Source organism: Dipodomys spectabilis, unplaced genomic scaffold (genome assembly GCF_019054845.1).
Source record: "Dipodomys spectabilis isolate Male_0828 unplaced genomic scaffold, ASM1905484v1 ptg000023l, whole genome shotgun sequence".
NCBI classification, from domain to species: domain Eukaryota; kingdom Metazoa; phylum Chordata; class Mammalia; order Rodentia; family Heteromyidae; genus Dipodomys; species Dipodomys spectabilis.
The window spans coordinates 4,952,710-4,970,365 of NW_024870700.1; the positions used below are offsets into that span (position 1 = coordinate 4,952,710).

The 17,656-nt window shown below is 47.2% G+C and overlaps 1 protein-coding gene across 2 annotated transcripts in view; it reads right to left on the reverse strand.

Annotated features, from left to right (window-relative positions):
• Pknox2 (PBX/knotted 1 homeobox 2) overlaps window positions 1–17,656 on the reverse strand; it is a 200,702-nt gene that overhangs the window by 14,950 nt on the left and 168,096 nt on the right. Inside the window, exons 7-9 of one of the 2 annotated variants that reach the window (XM_042674889.1) lie at window positions 5,209–5,338; window positions 4,613–4,710; window positions 3,664–3,783 (exon numbers count right to left, since the gene is read on the reverse strand). The exons of the other annotated variant lie outside the window; for it this stretch is intronic. Coding sequence (XP_042530823.1) covers window positions 3,664–3,783; window positions 4,613–4,710; window positions 5,209–5,338 — 348 coding nt within the window. The remainder of the gene's footprint in view (window positions 1–3,663; window positions 3,784–4,612; window positions 4,711–5,208; window positions 5,339–17,656) is intronic. 2 annotated transcript variants of the gene reach the window in all.

A 17,656-nucleotide genomic window follows, 5' to 3' on the forward strand; every position in this document is an offset into this window, starting at 1 on the left:
TTATGCACTCATCTATTTTGTGCCAGTACTATAGTTTGAACTTAGGGCAGCTCTCTTGTTTGGCTTTTTTTCCCCCACTTATGGCTGGTGCTCTACCAACAGAGCAAGCCTCTGTTTCCAAGAAAGACATCTTGTTGAGAGATCTAGGTAGAGAAGGCTTTGGGAAACTTCAGACTCAATGATGTTTAAAAATGCTGATTAGCTAGGATGAGGTGAGCAGATATTGGAATACATAATAAAAATCCAGAAAGATCCTATAGCTGGGCTAGATCCCAAATATCAATTTTTTTATTCCACTTTAAATAAAGATGGAACTTGTAGACATTTTTATTATAGGAAAAGGCTTATGCAAGTAAAATGATAAACTTTAATAAAAAAAAAAAGGCCTTGGCCCTAAATCAAGAGATTAGCAAATGAATAAGTGTATATCTTTTAAGTGAATATAAAGTATCCTTTAAATGGTCGTTCCTTTTTAAAAACTGACTTTGCAAATTAACCAACCAATAAACAAGTTTCAACTGCACTGGATACAGAATGACTCTGGGGTTCAGAATCCTCTTCTTCCTTCATTCCTTCTTTGCTTGCCTTTCCTGACGCAGAGCAACCATGTCTGCTTCTGATGGTGGTCCTGTGGACTTAGGTTTCCCAAGAGTACAGACTCAGAGCAAGGGTACCAAGAGCTATCCACCTGCAGCCCTAACACTGGGGAAATGACTATATTTTGTGGAGCCCAGATTTGCTCAAATGTTCCATCATGGAACCCCTTTTTGGCAGTAATACCAATGAACGTGCTTGGGAATTCATAGATAAATAATGGAGGAGCCCCATTTTTGTGACACTTATCAATCGGAGATACAAGGTATGTATCTAGACACACATACATAGAGCATGTGGGTGAGGTGACCCTTCTAGTCATTTTACTCTTTTTTTTTTTTTTTTGTCGGTCGTGGGGCTTGAACTCTGGGCCTGGGCGCTTGTCCCTCAGCTCTTCAGCTCAAGGCGAGCGCTCTACCACTTGAGCTACAGCGCCACTTCCGGTTTTCTGGTGGTTTATTGGAGATAGGAGTCTCACGGTCTCTCCTGCCCGGGCTGGCTTTGAACCGCGATCCTCAGATCTCAGCCTCCTGAGTAGCTAGGATTACAGGCGTGAGCCACCAGCGCCCGGCTAGTCATTTTACTCTTAAAAGTCAGATAGATGATGGAAAAATCAACAGCTACTGCAAATCAAAATGACATATCACTTATCCATTCTGAATTAGTTTTTATAAATGTTGGGCTTCAGCCTCAAAAATGTCCCCCAAGCCAAGCATAGTGTCACATTCCTGTAATTCTGGCAGTTGAAAGGCTGAGACAGGAAGACTTCCAGTTCCAAGGTAGTCTGGGCTACATAGTGAGACCTTGCTTTAAACAAATTAACAAACAAATACCTTCTTTTTTTTGGGGGGGGAGGTCCGGTCGTGGGGCCTGAACTCTGGGCCTGGGCGCTGTCCCTTAGCTCTTCAGCTCAAGGCTAGCGCTCTACCACTTGAGCCACAGCACCACTTCAGATTTTTTTCTTTTTGCTTATGTGGTGCTGGGGAATTGAACCCAGGGCCTCATGCATGCAAGGCAAGCACTCTACCACTGAGCCACCTTCCCAGCCCCAAACACCTTATTCTTAAGCCATGCACTGGTGGTTCATATCTGTAATCCTAGCTACTCAGGAGGCTGAGATCTGAGGATCATGGTTCGAAACCAACCTGGGTAGCAAAGTCCATGAGATTCTTATTTCCAATTAACAACCAAAAAGCTGATAGTGGGTGTGGAGCACTACTTTTTGTAAAACAGCTCAAAGACAGCGCCCAGGTCTTGAGTTCAAGCCCCAGGACTGGCACCAAAAAAACAAAAAATAAACAAAAAACAAAACCCAAACACCTTATTCTTGGTTCAATGCCCTAGAAAGTTCAAAGGAAACATTTCTTACGTTGTTTTTGTTGGTTGGTTTGTTTAAGACAGGGTCTTGCTACATAGCTCAAGCTGGCCTGAAACTCACTATGTGGCTAGGCTGATCTGGAACTTTCCTGCCTCAGCCTCCCATAGGGTAGGATTACAGGTATATATCACCACACCCAGAAAACAATTTCTTTTTTTTTTTTTTTTTTGGGTCCAGTAGTAGGGCCTGAACTCTGGGCCTGGGCCCTGTCCCTCAGCTCTTCAGCTCAAGGCTAGCGCTCTACCACTTGAGCCACAGCGCCACTTCTGGCTTTTTTCTTTTTGCTTATGTGGTGCTGAGAAATCGAACCCAGGGCCTTGAGCATGCAAGGCAAGCGCTCTACCACTGAGCCACCTTCCCAGCCCCAGAAAACAATTTCTTAAGTGCTGATCAATATGCTAGACCTGGGTCTTGATGTATGTCCATTTAACTTCACAACCATTGGAGATAAATGTTAGCTCTTCCCCACCCCTCAAGGAAATAGAATTAGAGTAATCAGAAAAGGAGAAACTCAGTTCAGACCTCAAATGAGCTTGCTCAGCAAAGCACTGGGGCAACCCAAACCTCTTGAATTGGGGTGAGAGGCAGAGTCCTAGTTTCACGTCTATCACCACTGAGAGATTCTGTCCACTGAGTACACAGGACCAGCACCTTTGAAGGACAGTCCCTAAGACCACAGTGAGTATCGGCTGCCACCCAACTCTGAGCACCACCTAGGCGCCTTGTCTCTATGGCTTCAGGAAGCTCTCCCATTCCAGTTAAAGGGCTCTTGGCTGACTGATTAGTTTCTGTGATTCCTTTGATTTCTCTCCTCTCTGAAGAAGAAAGGCCTTGCCTGCCTCCTCTATTCCTGCAATTTTCAGCCCAGTGTCCCAAGTCCCTTTGTTTTGTATCTGTGTCTAAGTGTCCTGATGTATCAGGAAAAAGCTGGAAGGCTGCTGGAAGCCCTCTTGTGGACCTGACATAAACACATGCACACACACATGCACACACAGAACATCTTTATTACTGCAGCCTATGAAATTAGTCCTAGGGGATTGCAAATTTGAAGTCATCCCTAACATTCAACCAAAGGCTAATACGACATACAAACATCGAACCACTACCTACTACACAGTAGGTGCTTCATAAGAACTATGGTGAAACCCAATGCATTGTACCATACGTCCTGGAGCTAGGCTGGCTAGTGAAACAGCCAGATTCCAGCAACCTCGCTGGCCTGCACCACACCTCATCCTACTGCTCAAATCAGGAGGGAGACAGATGTGTCTACTTGTCTGTCTTCCCCAGCAAAAGAATGAACACATTCTTCCACATCAGGCCAGGGTGGGCGTGGCTTCCAGCAAAAGAGGGCCTGGCCCAGTAATCACAGCCCCATCCCTGGTCTCTTGCTCTGCTCACAACTGCAGTGTTACACATTTGCCCAGCACTTCAGTCTCTCAGGAGTGTTGGTCCCCATTACATCCCGAGGCATCACATTATTTTTGAGGCAGTAGCAGTGTGCCAGCATTAGGCTCCATTGAGGCTTCCCCTGAGCAGGCTGCTAGCTGGTTCTCCTAATACAGTGCGCGCTCTCTCTCTCTCTCTCTCTCTCTGGCTATGCCCCCTAAAAATCAGGCAATGACAGCAGAGCCTGGCACTCAAGCTGTGGGTTAGTCATTCCCCCACCCCTAGTATGCACACACACTCACCATGAGATGTTGGAAGAGCCAAGAACGCATTATATTGGTGGCATGCTTGGGCAAGACTCCTCGTTTGTTCTTGGACTTCTTATCCTCATTGTCCAGGAGGGAGGTGAGGTCAAGGTTAACCTTCAAGGGGCACGTGGAGAAAAAATCAGCATCAGCAGCCTGTGAGGCTAGTGGCTAGAGACCTGTTGTCATAGTGACGGCAGGCTCTTGATGCCAGCCCCCATTCCCAACTCATTCTTAGGGCTCTGGGGAGGTCACCTTTCCCTCTCACCCCACATGGGGCCCCTCAGAGAATGGCGATGAGGCTTGGGGGTAAGGAAAGGAGAGAAGGAGAAGGAGGAGGAGGAGAGGAGGGAGAAAGGTGATGGGAGAGGAGATAGAGGAATTAGCGAGAGTCATGCAGAGAGTACTAAAGATATGAATTTGCCATAAACCATCTAACCGTTATTAGCATTTCTGTGATACTTTGCAGAGTACAAATCACTCTCCTATTATCACCACAGTTAATCCTCACAACAACCCTGTAGGTTGGCTGGGCTGTTTGCAAGGTGGTATTAATCCCCGTTTATTGATAAGAACTCTGAGGCTGGGAGAGGTCAGGAGACTTATCCAAGATCACAGAGTTATTGTCAGGTCTCAGGCTTCTGGCTGCAGATCTTTCCATAGATCTGCTGTGTATTTATCACCCAGGTGCAGAGTGGCTCAGTCTGGAGAGCAGGAATAGGAAGTTGCAGGATCCTTTGATATAAAACTCAGGAGGCAGCCAAGCCTCTAGTGTTCATAAAACCTAGCCAGACCCAGCTTCTTATCTGTAAAGCAAGGGTCATGCTGCCTCTTAGAGGATAGTAAAGATTGAATGAATCACTGTGTAAGTGCCTAGCAGGTAATAAGCAATCACCGGGCCCTCCCCCATACCCACACGCAAGCGCACACACCTACAGACACTCACCTGTGTGTTCTGGATCTGGATGGCTCCCTGGGGGATTGCTTGGGTGACCACCTGACCCTGGGAGGTTACCATGGTAACGGGTTGGTATAAGGCTCCACCTGAGGAGACAACCAGTTTTGGGGTTCCCTGACATGGAGTAGGGGGATGGGAAGCAGACAAGCAGGATCCCCAATTTTCTTGGCATTTATGTGTGATGACCACCCTTCCCCCCACCCCCGGACTCTGGAGTACTGAGGTTGCCTCTTCCTCTTATAGAAGAGGAGTAGGTGGGGTGGGGTATGGTGTCCAGAGGTGAGCAGAGGCTCTGGTGGGAAATATCTGGGGGAAGTGACATAGCTCTACTTAGTCTGGGTGGTATTGAGGGGAGGGGGAGGACATCCTGAGAATTTGACCCAAATTCATGCCAACCCATCCCAATCAAGTCTCAGTGCTAGCCATTTGCAGAATGTTTTAGTTAAGCACCTGAACCCAAAGATCCCTCCATTGGCATGAGGTCACACCCTGGTCCCTCATTTCCTCAGGGGCCATCCTTTCTTCTCCCAGGGCCAACTCCCCCTCCCGCTCCACCAATCCCAACACCCCTTCCTTGCACCGACCTGACACCACTTGTGAGTTGACAGTCGTCATGGCGATGTTGCCCTGTTGGAGCGCTGAGGCTGGGACCACAATCCCCTGGGGGTTACTGGAGACTCCAGACATGGAATTGGGGGAATTCTGCAGGAGGTCCTGGCAGTAAGGGAGGTGTGAATTGTGACAATGTCCCTGCAATCTTAGATGCTACAGCCCCAAAGTCCTTCTCTCCCCTCTCCCTTCCAGTCTTCCCCCTTCCTTCCTCCTGTTCTTCCTTAGACCTAAATCGAGAAAGATGAGTCTCATGGCTTCTTAGAAAGGATGAATAAGAAGGCTCAGTACTAAGAAAATAAGCAAAACCAAAACCAAAACGCCAACAATAGCCGCCCACTCGACTTCCATCATCCAACCAACTCAAAGCACACATTATCACAAGCCACAATGGGCCAAATCCTGGCTATACTTTGGAATCTTTAAAAATGATGACTGAGTTCCATCTCTGAGATTCTTCTGTATAGGTCATGGGCAATGGAGTTTGGTAATTCCCCAGGTGGATTCTGTGTGCTGTCCCTTAGCTTTTCTGCTCAAGGCTGGTGCTATATTACTTGAGTCACAGCTCCACTTCCAGCTTTTTATTGGTTCATTGGGGATAAGAAGCTCATAGACTCTCCTGTCCAGGCTGACTTTGGAAGGCATCTTCAAATCTCAGCCTCCTGATTATAAGTACTTATGGGTATGAGCCCCTAGCACCAAGCCCTCTTGGTGATTCTGATGTGTAGAGACCTTCACTACTCATCCCTCAGACTCCTTGGCTCCAGTTGTTTTCCTATCCTTTCCCTCTTGCTTCTCTCCTTCACATACCTCTGTGAGGATCATGACATATGTTATACTCCACACCAAGCACAAAGTAGCTTCCAGTGAAACTCATGGTGGTTGGGTCTAGGAGCATTTGTGAAAGAAAAGAACTGGGTGTGTGAGAGATCAGTATCTCTAGGTTTGAGGGAAGCAAAATAAATATATATATTCTTATATATAACATATGTATGGACACCTACATACATGTGCACATACATCTGCATAGATATATATATATATGTATATTTACAGATATGTGTGTATATCTATATATATATAAATATAGTCCCCTGACCTCCATGCTCCAGAATTTTTAAAAAATGAAGGCATAGATGGCAATGAGGTATTATAGAAGGTTTGGGAGATGAGCCTGAGTCTCTTAGCTCATCCCAACAACAATCATGATCAGAAACTAGACAAGATTTGCACTGAATGTCAGTGGCTTACACCTGTCATCTTAACTGCTCAGGAGGCTGAGATGTGAGCACTGAGGTTTGAAGCCAGCCCAGAGAGACAAATCTAAGAGAGTCTTCTTTCCCAGCAAAAAGCCAGGAAGTGGAGATATGGTTCAAGTGGTAGGGTGCCAACGGTGAGCAAAGATAGCCAGCAAGAGTTGGAAGCCCTGAGTTCATGTCTCTTTTACCCGCACAAAAAAAAAGAACAGAAAAGAAAAGAAAGAAGATGGGATTTGAATTAGTAACCAAATCCAACAGCCACTTAATTTAGGTGGAGAATCCAAAGCTCAAAATCTGGAATAATAAATAAAGCTTGAGCTACAATGGTTTAGAGACAAGTCAACAGTCAAGAAATTAGACTAAAAATGGAGAAGATGGCCCTCACTTTCTAGTTTTGGTTTAGGGCTTGAAGAAGCTTCAGCCTCTCGGGAAGGTTGGGAGTCTGAAATGAGGAGACTGTGCTTAAAAGAACCTTGGAGCCAAGCCTTCCTACCTATAGCTGCAGACCAAGGGAAAATGGCACAGCCCTAGTGAGACCTCTCAACCCCTGGCACCATGGAAACTGGCAGAACCTCTTAGGATGTGGAAGATGACACTGATTTTCACATTTCACTCAATGCTGCTGATTAAATCCCTATTGGTGGCTCCTTCCCAGCTGCCTCTGTGGTGTGTGTGTGTGTGTGTGTGTGTGTGCATATCCTTTGGGATGGTCCCTGGCCCCAGTAGCGCCTATAAATAAGTAGCACCCAGGGACTGGAGTGGAGCCCTCCTTCCTCCTGCCTGACATCACATGGGACCTCTGGGTGGGTGGAGCAGGAGGAGGCTTTGCTTCTATTCTGGGTTCCTCTCTTGCTGCGGTGACCTTGGGGATGAGAGAGGGCAGCGTCTCTGGGGCTCCGAGGGCTTTGTGGACAGGGAGGTTCACTTGGGAGCAGAACTCTTGACCTGCCTGTTCAGGAATTGAGCATGGTGTGCAGAAGTCCACACACTTCCAAGAGCCTTTTCAAAGTGGCAACAAATTAAAAACTCCCTGAGGTCCAAGTAAGAAACGGAGGCTTAGATCGCTCAGTTGATTTCTAGCAACAAGAATAGAATTCAGATCCCCACAAGTACTTAATTTACACTGTGGACCGAGTTCTAGGCTACACAAGGCTCCTTGTCTAGTCACTGAAGGCGGGGTAAGGAGAGAAAAATAGCCTAAGCTCACAAGTCCAGATTACCTTTCTATGGGCCTCTCTTCCTTGATTACAAAGGATCTTGGCTTTCTTCTCCCTGTCAGCACACAGAAGCCCTTGAAGTCTATATCTTCAGCCAGGGGGCTGTCCCTGGGTTGTGATTCCCTCATTCCAACATTCCAGCCAGACATTCTCATAAGATGCAAAGCAGCACTGATATTAACTGCAGTGAAGCAAACTTGCAAGTTCAATTTAATAGAGGGAGGGGACCTGCTTGTCATTTGTCCTAAAACCAATGGGAGAGGTTGCTCAAAACACCTCCTTTGCCAGGCACTGGTGGTTCAGGGCTGTAATCCTAGCTTTTTAGATAAGATCTGAGGATGACAGTTCAAAGCCAGCTCAAGGCAGGACCATCTGTGTGATGATTTTCTTCAATTAACCACACACACAAAGAAGCCAGACATGGAGCTGTCGCTCAGTAGTAAAGTATCATTCTTGAGTAAAAAGCTAAGGGACAGTGTGCAGGGCCTGAGTTCAAGCCCTGTTCACACACACACACACACACACACACACACACGCACGTGCGCGCACACACACACGTGCGCACACACACACACACACTTCCTTTAGAATCATTCATGCTTTAGTGTTCCTCTTTGGGTAAATACTCATGAAATTGTGGAATAAAGATCCTCCTCACTCAAAATCAGTAATGTAAATATGAAGTTGTGGGGTTGGAGGTGTGGCTTAGGTGGTAGAGAGCCAGCCAAGGAACAAAAGCATCAGATACCAAGTTTGAATCCCAGGGTCAGAAAAAACTGTGTGTGTGTCTGTGTATACACATATATATGTATATATGATGTGTCCTGTGGGATTTAACTAGCCAAAGGCAGAAGAGCAAGACAGCATCTGGATACTTCATCCGCTTACCAGACTGCGGCTACTCCTCTCTCCTGTGGCTTGGTGAGTCTCCAGGCCATCCCACTGGTTTGGGGACCTAAGGCAATTTATGCACTGGATTGATCTTTCTCCTACCTATCTCCCCCTTTCTGAGGTTTTGCCTGGGAGGTGCAGAGAAAGCCAAATGATAACAGCCAAGGAATGGAATGGAAAATTTCAGAGGACGAGACAGATCATGAGCAAGGCCATGAATGGCCACATCACAGCTGGGGCAATAATAAGGATGCAAGATCCCCAGGCATCCCTAGGGTCTGGGAAAATGATATCTACCGACCACAGCTGCAATAGGAGTTTTTTCACAAATGTCCTGAGCACTGGAATGCTTTTAAAGACATAGATTCTCAGACCATCAACCATGGTGTGGTTTCTGCTGCTGTTTTTGGAGGCAGAGTCTTCCTCTGTAGCTCAGGCTAGTCTTGCATTTGTGATCTGCCTACTTCAGTATCCCGAATGCTGGTATTATAGCTATGTGACACCATGCCAGGCTCCACCATGGTATTTCAGGTTAGTCTCATCATAACCTTACGGGAGGCAGTAGAGATAGGTTATTCCACTTGCCTGAAGAGAAATTGAGATCCAGAGAATGGAAGTGACATCCAAGAGTCAAATAGCCTTGCCTTAAATGTTGGTACTATATCTGAGTGTAGGATGGAGAATCGCAGAGACAGGAAATGGGTTTTGGGGTCAGGAACACAAGTTGTTCAGTACAAGTACACACCCTGGCACTTTTAGCCATCCAATAATTTATTTCCCACTTCCTTTGGCTGAAGTCACTCAACTAAGGATTAAAAACCTGTCCTCGAAGTCCTACAGTCACTTGGGTTCTTTACTTAGCAACAGAAGAGGTTCAGCTGAGGTTGCATACCCGTCTGAGCAGCACAAAACTTTGCCACACTTCCTTTGGTCCTGCCTGTTGCTCGTGGACCATGGTGCCAACCCCTAGAATTCTAAGCATAGACCCTAGTTGTCTAGTTCCAAGACTCCAGTCATAGGATCTACTGCTATAGAATGGGAACAAGGCAATTCTAAGACTCTGGGGGCAATCTAGAGCTCTCATCTGAGCAAGTAGCCACCATGGCAGCAATGGCTCCTGGGAAGAAGCTGTGACCCAAGCATGTAGTATTATCACATCCTCTGATAAGCTTCCTCTGGGGCCTATCAGACTCCATGCCCAAGGAGATGCTGCTTTGTGTGGATCTAAACACAAGAGCCTTCCAGGCCCTTCAGCACCCAAGAAGAGGGGAGAAACACATCTGGTACCATTTTAGTGACATTTTCTAGCATCCAGAGTCTCATATCCCCTTCCTGGTTATCCAGACCAAGAGTTCTTTGTTGCATCCCACCAGGCCTCTTCATGGTGCTCCTTGGGATTGCTGCCTGAAGTTCGGAAAGCCACAGTCTCTTCTGACATCCCTGGAAGCTGCCTGCATGCCCACTCGTCTTCCTGTGCACAGTTTAGACACAGAGGTAAAGAGCCCCTCCAGAGCAAGGCAGCGTGGAGGGCTTAGAATGGCAGGCAGCTCCGGGGTGCTTTTGGAGCCTTTCTGGGGTTCTACCCACTGAGCCAACTGTAGCACAAGTCCTCTTGTGTCCATCAGTAAACTCTTTCTGGACCTTGAGGGTCCCTTGGTGAATTTTACTCCAAATCTCGTTTTTGGAAAAGGATAATGTGTTCAAAGGGCAAACTTCGTAGAAAGCTAAAAGAGCTCTAGGATGACTTTTGGAAGTTCAGGGTCCGGGGAGCAATGGGCCACACACATCCCTCTCCTGAGCCGCTGTTCATCACTGTTAATAGAGAAATGGCCCAGGATGCCCAGGGAGACTTAACTTCTACCCACAGAAGGCATTTTTGGAAGGAAGTATGCTGGCAAATAAATGAAGGAGTGAAGGAAAGAAATGACAAAGTTTCCTTCAACGCCATTTTGAAAGAGTGGGGATTTTTATCTTATTGGGATGCCTGTGAAACAGGAAAGAACAGGATGTATTTCTAAAGGCCTCTGCAGCCAAGGATGGCAGGGGGAAACTTCCAATGCTATCTCTGAGGATTTATTGTGTGGGAAGGTGGGGTAAAGGGTAGAAGTTGGGGACAGTGTAGAGGAGCTGGCCTGATCCATTTGCTATCTTCACCCTGGCCACTAGGGGTCTCTGTAGATCCACCTCCTCCGTAGATCAATTGACTTAGACCAGCTCATCAAAGTCTCCCAAGAGGACAGTTTTGGGCCAGGGGAGGGCGTAGGGTGAAAGTGGGTTCTGAGAACCCTACGCCTACGGTTCATGATCTTGACTTTGGTGCTTCCCATCTGAATTATGTACCGGGCACACAGAAGAACCACTGGATCTCTTGCTGTGCAAGTTTTCTCTTGACCTAGCTTGGTTATGGGTTTCTGTTGATTATTTTGTGGTTTGTTTTGCTGGTCCTGGGGCTTGAATTTAGGGCCTGGGTGCTCAAGACTAGCGCTTTACCACTTGAGCCACGGTGTCACTTCCGGCTTTTTCTGAGTAGTTTATTGGAGATAAGAGTCTCACAGACTTTCTTGACTGGGCTGGCTTCGAACTGTGATCCTCAGATCTCAGCCTCCTGAGTAGCTAGGATTACAGGTGTGAGCCACCAGTGCTTGGCTTTGTTTGGGGTTTTTAAATAAGAGTAAGAAGGCACTTTATTTGAATGCCCCAACACTGGCCAACATATTACTAAGTGCATGGTAGGTGTTTGGTGAATATCTGGACTGAGAGGGGGTGGGGGTGGGGAGAGTGGGGGTGTGCTGGGTGAGAAGCTTACCTCTGCCCCCAGACACCCTTCCTGGCAAGTTCTAGCAGATCCAGAGTCCAATCTTAGGCCAAGAAAAGCTAGGTTCGCAAACTCAAGGAAACCAAGCACATCTAAACAAGCCGCCTAGCCTGTGCTTGCTCCGCTTCTGTTGGGGGGCTGTGGCTTCAGGGGACAGGGAACTCAGATCTGTGGGGACAAACAGCAGCTGCTGCTCTTAAGGAACATTCCTTCTCAGGAGAGAAGCTCTCTGGTTTCGCTGGCCTGACGGTGACAACAACCACCACCCCTTGATCTTCTGGCCCTGTGGCTAGGGGAAAGAACTTGAAGAAAGACAGCTGTAATGCCTACGACCGGAATTAGGCAGCGGGAACTCAACCTGAGTGTCTTCTTTCCACCTAAGCAGAGATCCTTCTAAGGTGGGTCACTCGGCCCCGCCCCACTTGATCTTCAAACTCACAAGTGAGGCGGTGTCATGCGACACAAGCCCTACATCCCAGCTGGACTGACTGACCTCCATGACACTTACCCCCTGCCGACTACTTGGAAGTGAGTAGATGAGCCCCATTACTCCCAGTTCCCATCAACTAGTCTCTGAATCCAGGAGTAATAATCAGCCAGGTCATTTCTCCCCACTTGGGACCTAGGAGGCCTTGCTCCCCTTTTTCAAGAGTTACCCTCCCCCCCCCCCCCCCAAACCTTCACCAGATCATAAGAAGATAGGCTCTGGAGTAGCCCATTTCAGACTGTGTCACTTTAGGACATGTGTGATTTGGGGCCAGTGTCTTTATTTCTGTCAGTATAAAAAGGAGGAAATATTGTGCTTGTTGAAGTCTTATTAAACAGCACATACTGTGTTTGAGGCAGGAGCACTCAATGAACGTGGGTGGTCTCTCTCTCTCTCTGTTAATTCATCCTCTTTCAGCCATCCAAGATGTAGCTATTCCATTAATTGGCTCCCCAATGTGTCTCCAGCCCTCACCCCTGCTTCTCCATTTCCTTTAAAATCTTTAGCAGTTGGCCATCATGATCAGCCTCAAAATATATCCCCTTTCTCATAATTTTGGTTGCAAGATACTCGATTAGTCTATTTTGAGGTTAGGGACTGTGTCACATCCATTTGTAAGCCGTAGAACTCAGAAGGGTCCATAGGCGATTCAATGAAGACGCAACGCACAAATGAACAGTCCTCTCTGTCTCCTTCTCTCCTGGGATTCTGATAGCCACAGTCCCTCAATTTCATTCAGACTCTTTCTGTACCGGGCTACTCACTGTTAGATAGGTCACTAACTCCCAAGTCTCCCCTAGGAAAGTCCTCACAAGGCCAGTGAAAAGCAGCGCCTCCCAAGGCAATGCATAGAATCCTCCCTCTGCCCACCTAATCCACACTGAAATTTGTCCATCCTGACGTGGGGCAGGGACGGACCTGGCCATGAATGTCACAGGCAGGGTCTCGGACCTGGGCTGTGTGAGGTAGAAGAAAGATGGTCAGGACAACCTCACGCTACACATGTGATTTGCTCTGTCCAGATCCCCTTCCTGTGGCTCCTCTTCCATCTCTTTAGCTGGCCCACTTCTGCCCTGCTTCAGTACACTGGGTCCTGAGCATTCTTTGATTGACATAATTGAGCTTCAGATGTGACTCACAGCACCTCCCCTACCCCTGGATGGGGAGCTCCTCCCAGATATGTACCTGTGTTGTCCCAGGACCTAGCACAATGCATATACAAGCTTGGTGATTGAATTCAAACTGTGTCTCACCAGGCACCAGTGGTTCACACCTGTAATCTTAGCTACTAAGGAAGCTGAGATCTTGAGGACAGAGGCAATAAAGTCTATGAGACTCTTGACTCCAATAGCCACCAAAAAAAAAAAGCCAGATGTGGAGCTGTGCCTCTGGGTAGAGCACCAGCCTTGAATGAGAAAGCCAAGGAACAGGCCAGGCCCTGCATTCAGTACCAGCACAAAACCAAGTGAACAACAAATGGTGCCTCCTATCTATTGGCCTGCAAAAGTAGGGAATCTAAATCTCCACTGGAAAGAGGGAGAGCTGGGTTCTCTCTAGTGGAGTGGTTTTGTTAATGGTCTTTAGCAAGGATAAGAGAACCCAGAGCTGAAGCCAAGGATGAATGTGGTACTACAGAAGTTGGCCCTGTAGAAATGAAGGTTACTGTGTACAGGCAGGACAGAATGACATTCTATTGAGGTGGACAGAACCAACGACAGTGAATTAGTGCAAACCTTTGAAAGTTTTTTTTTAAAGTTCTGCGTGGTAGAAGCAATCTCCCTTGTTTCCTCCCTTCATTCCACCCCCACAGAGAAAAATCCACATACGGAACTGGAAGGCCAAACTGGGAATATACTCAAACCCCACAGAGCAAGCTGAATAATACGACAGAGCATCTGGGAGTAGAGCTGTCATTTGGAAAATAAAAATGTCTCCCACTTTGCGACACAAGACTGGATGATGAGTACATGGGGAAAACTATGAGCCAGCAGTTTACAACAAAGCTGGTCGGCAGCCAGGTTGTTGATCTGGAGGGTCATGTTCCAAAGGGGCGATGCCCTTCCTCAAGCCAGGCTGGTACTCAGAGGAGCTATTTCAGGCTGGGAGGATTAAGGTCAGATGGACCATGACGAATGTACACACACACACACACACACACACACACACACACACACACACACACACACACACACACACCTCAATTCTTCCTTATACCCCTCTTTCCGTCCTTATACTGGCTCCTGAGACCTTCTTGGAATAAAAGTCTCTCATCCCAGGTCCTTGGTACCCCAGGGTCTCCTTCCTGGATGAGATCAAGCCACCTCTAGCCCCACTTAGTGAGATGGAGGATGGCGTCAGCATAGGACACTTCCTACTTATTTTCTTTTCCAAGTTCACACTTAGATCTCCCATTCACGTTTTCTTCTTCCTTTGGCTGCCATTCATCTTCCCATTCTTTCTGTCCCTGTGTTCTCAGTGATTATCTTCCTTTGCCTTGGTCTGTCTCATTCCATCTCTTTCTCCTTGTTACCCTTTATCGATAATACTTTAGCTTCTACGCCCTGAATGTTAATCCTCTATTTTTGCCTTCCTCTCCTTTTCCCTTCCTTTTATTTCCCTTCCCTTCCTTTCTTTTCTTTTCCTTCCATTCCCTTTCTTTCCTCCAATTATTTTTCCTCTTTTGGTCTTCTCTTGTCTGTCTGCCTGTCTATCTGTCTCTCTTATCGCAGTACTTCTTTCAACCAGAAGCTTGTAGCCACTGATGAACCACAAGACCCTTTGGGCACAGCTGGAATCTTGAGGGAAAGGAATAGGTCTACTTTACAAGAATATTAGCAAGCAGAAGGCTGGGCAGCTGCCTTTTATTTTTCAGATCTGAAATAAAGTAATTCGATGATTTCCAATAGAAAACGTCTTGTCCACTCGAAAAAAAAAAGGTGTTATTCAGGAGAGACAAGTGATTGGAGTGAAGGATCTCCTCTCAAGTCACGTGGGATGTTGCACCAGTGGCCTGCCATTAGTTGAGAGAAAACAAGGCCTGTTTTTGAGGTCGTGGGGTTTGAACTCAGGGCCTGATGCTTGCTAGGCAGGTACTCTATCACTTGAGCTATGTCCCTAGGTCTGAAAGATCCATTCTGGACAGGGGGTGGGGATGGGGTTCCATGGGTGCCCAGACTTGGAAGTGATTTGACAGGGAAGACAGGTATGGACAGTGAAGGTATCTCTTGAACAGATGGGCCTGGAGGAATGATCGTGACCCCTTCACTAATCTCACTGGCCCAGGAAGGAAGGCTGAGAGCAGCTAGAAGGAGGCCTTGAATGTCAGGTAGGGAGGGGTAAAAGCTTGGGGTCTTTGAACAGAATGACCTGCACAGGGCTTCAGGAGGAAGCTTCAGCCAGCCGCAGGAGCTGAAGAGGCCAGTGGGTGTGGGTGGAGCGGGGGCTGAGGGAGGGCTAGAGAAGACAGGAGGCGGGTCAGGAAGCTGCTGTAGCGGCCCACCTGCAATTACCTTATTTACCTACTGAAGCCTGAATGGAAGAGGCAAGGAAGGGGTGGCAGTCAGAGGAAATGAGGGGGAGAGTTTGGATAATACTAAATAGGTGTCCTTTCATCTCTTTTTCAGTGTTTTTTTTGTCTTTACCCAGTTGTCTGAGTTCCCCTTTGCCCGTGGCTCAGAAGCTTTTCTGCTGGGAATACCCTAGGGCCTGACCCCCATGGCTGGCAGGGATGGGAATCAAAAAGTTCTTCCTGCTTTCCTCAAAGCTCAAAGGCCCCTGAATGCTGACATTCTCCCGGGAGAGCTGGCTTTCCCACTGCATCAGTTCTGGAGACCTTGAGCCTCTAGAGCCTACATTACCTTTCTCTGCACAGCCTTGCTCCTTCAGTAACCCTGCTTCCCACAGTCTCACTGATCAGCCTCAGACCCTCAGCTCTGAGGAGCCACGGTGGCTGGGAAAGCCATCTGCCCCTCCTTCCTTCCCTCCTGCTACCTTGGTGCATTCCCAACTCCAGAGCTCTAGGTAGTCAGAGAGCCCAGGAGTGGGAAATCCGGTGCCTCTCTAAGGACCTGATTATTTCCAAAGACTTGTGCTAATTTTCTGATATGATCCTCACATCTCTGGGAGGCACTAAATCCTCATTACTTTTCCTGACCGATGCATTCTAATTAGATCAACACTTAAAAAAAAATTCACAATAGCCACAGGATGGCTTTCCATCTCATTAACTCCTTACTTATTATTTTCATGAAAATTACTGATAAAAATGTGCATCTCCATTTGGTGAGGCCTCACAGCCTCCTCAGCTCCTATCTTCCATCTCTCCCGTCACCAGGGCTGCGCAGCGTCACCATGGTAACCCACAATAATAGAAACTAATAAATTACAAACGAGATGCTCGTTGAGCAATTATTGTCCTCTTTTATGCAAGTTTCTTGCTAATTTTGATCATAAGGGAAAGTACAATAAGACTCTGAAGGAATGAGTCTATTTCAAGAGAATATTAGCAAGCAGAAGCCTGGGCTGCTGTTTTTAGATCTGTAATAAAGTGACTTGGTGATTTCGAGCACTAGAATGAAGAAATAAACTTCTTGCCCAGTGTCCTGTGAGGTATGCACTCTCCAGTCCCACAGAGAGGGCCACCAGGGTGGGTTTGGTGTGATATTGAAGGGATCTCTGGAGATTCACGCTGTCACAATGTGCAAGGCACAGCTGGCCATGTCCAGGTTAGCCTGTCCCTCTCCCTGCCCTCAACCAATCTCCAGGTCCTAGCAGGGTAGAGCTAAAAGTGGCACACCTCCTAGGCATCCTTTCTAACCATCCATTCTTATAGTTTACCTGTATCCCACAGTGTGCTGCCTAACAAGCAGGCCACTGTGAGCTTTCCAGGGGTCTTCGTGTGAATTGTTTGGACTCAGGAGCTCAGTGAGAAGGGATGAAAATGGTAACCCTACGGTTTACATAGATACCAGTGAGTGTGGGAATAATAATTGGGTAGCTTTCTCAGTTGGTAGACTCTGGGAAGACATTCTGTCCTAGAGAGGAGTTCCATTCTTTTCCATGTGCCGCAGATACCATCTCCTCCCTTCTCAGTTTGGAGGGTGAAGATAGCATTTGAAAAGGATGCATGTTGGAAGGTGTGTGTGTGTGTGTGTGTGTGTGTGTGTGTGGTGGGGGAAGGAGGGGAGCTGACATGCCATTTGCAGTGGCCCTGAAACTTGGCAGGCCAGAAGTGCAGAACTACTCCAGTGGCAGGGTAAGAAACTGGAGAACCATCAGGGAGAAAAGTCTTCTGGATGCTATCTCCATCTGTTAGGTGGGCAGGATTTGGACAAGGACCACTTTCCCTAAAGCCTCCTTCTCAGGAATTCAGAGTTCACAATTCAAGCCCTTGAGAGAAGCCAGGAGGATGAATCTTATCCTCAGCTCCTCCTCTAGGCAGCTTTCCATATTCTTAACCATGAGATCATTCGCTTTGTTGGGAAACCTTGGGCTGGGAAGTCAGGTATATCTTTCGACATTCTCCCCTCTGATATCATTTCTATAATTTTTCAGTCCTAGAGAAGGCTGATGCCTCTGGAATTGGTGGTGGGATCTGTAGATGGAAAGGACTGTACTAGCCAGGTATAGTGGTGCATACCTATAATCCCAGCCTTACCCAGGCTGAGGCAGGAGAAATGCGAGTTGCAGGCCAGTTTGGGACTAATAAAGGAATCATGAATTAATTAATAGTAAGAGTGGGTCATGGAGAAAGGA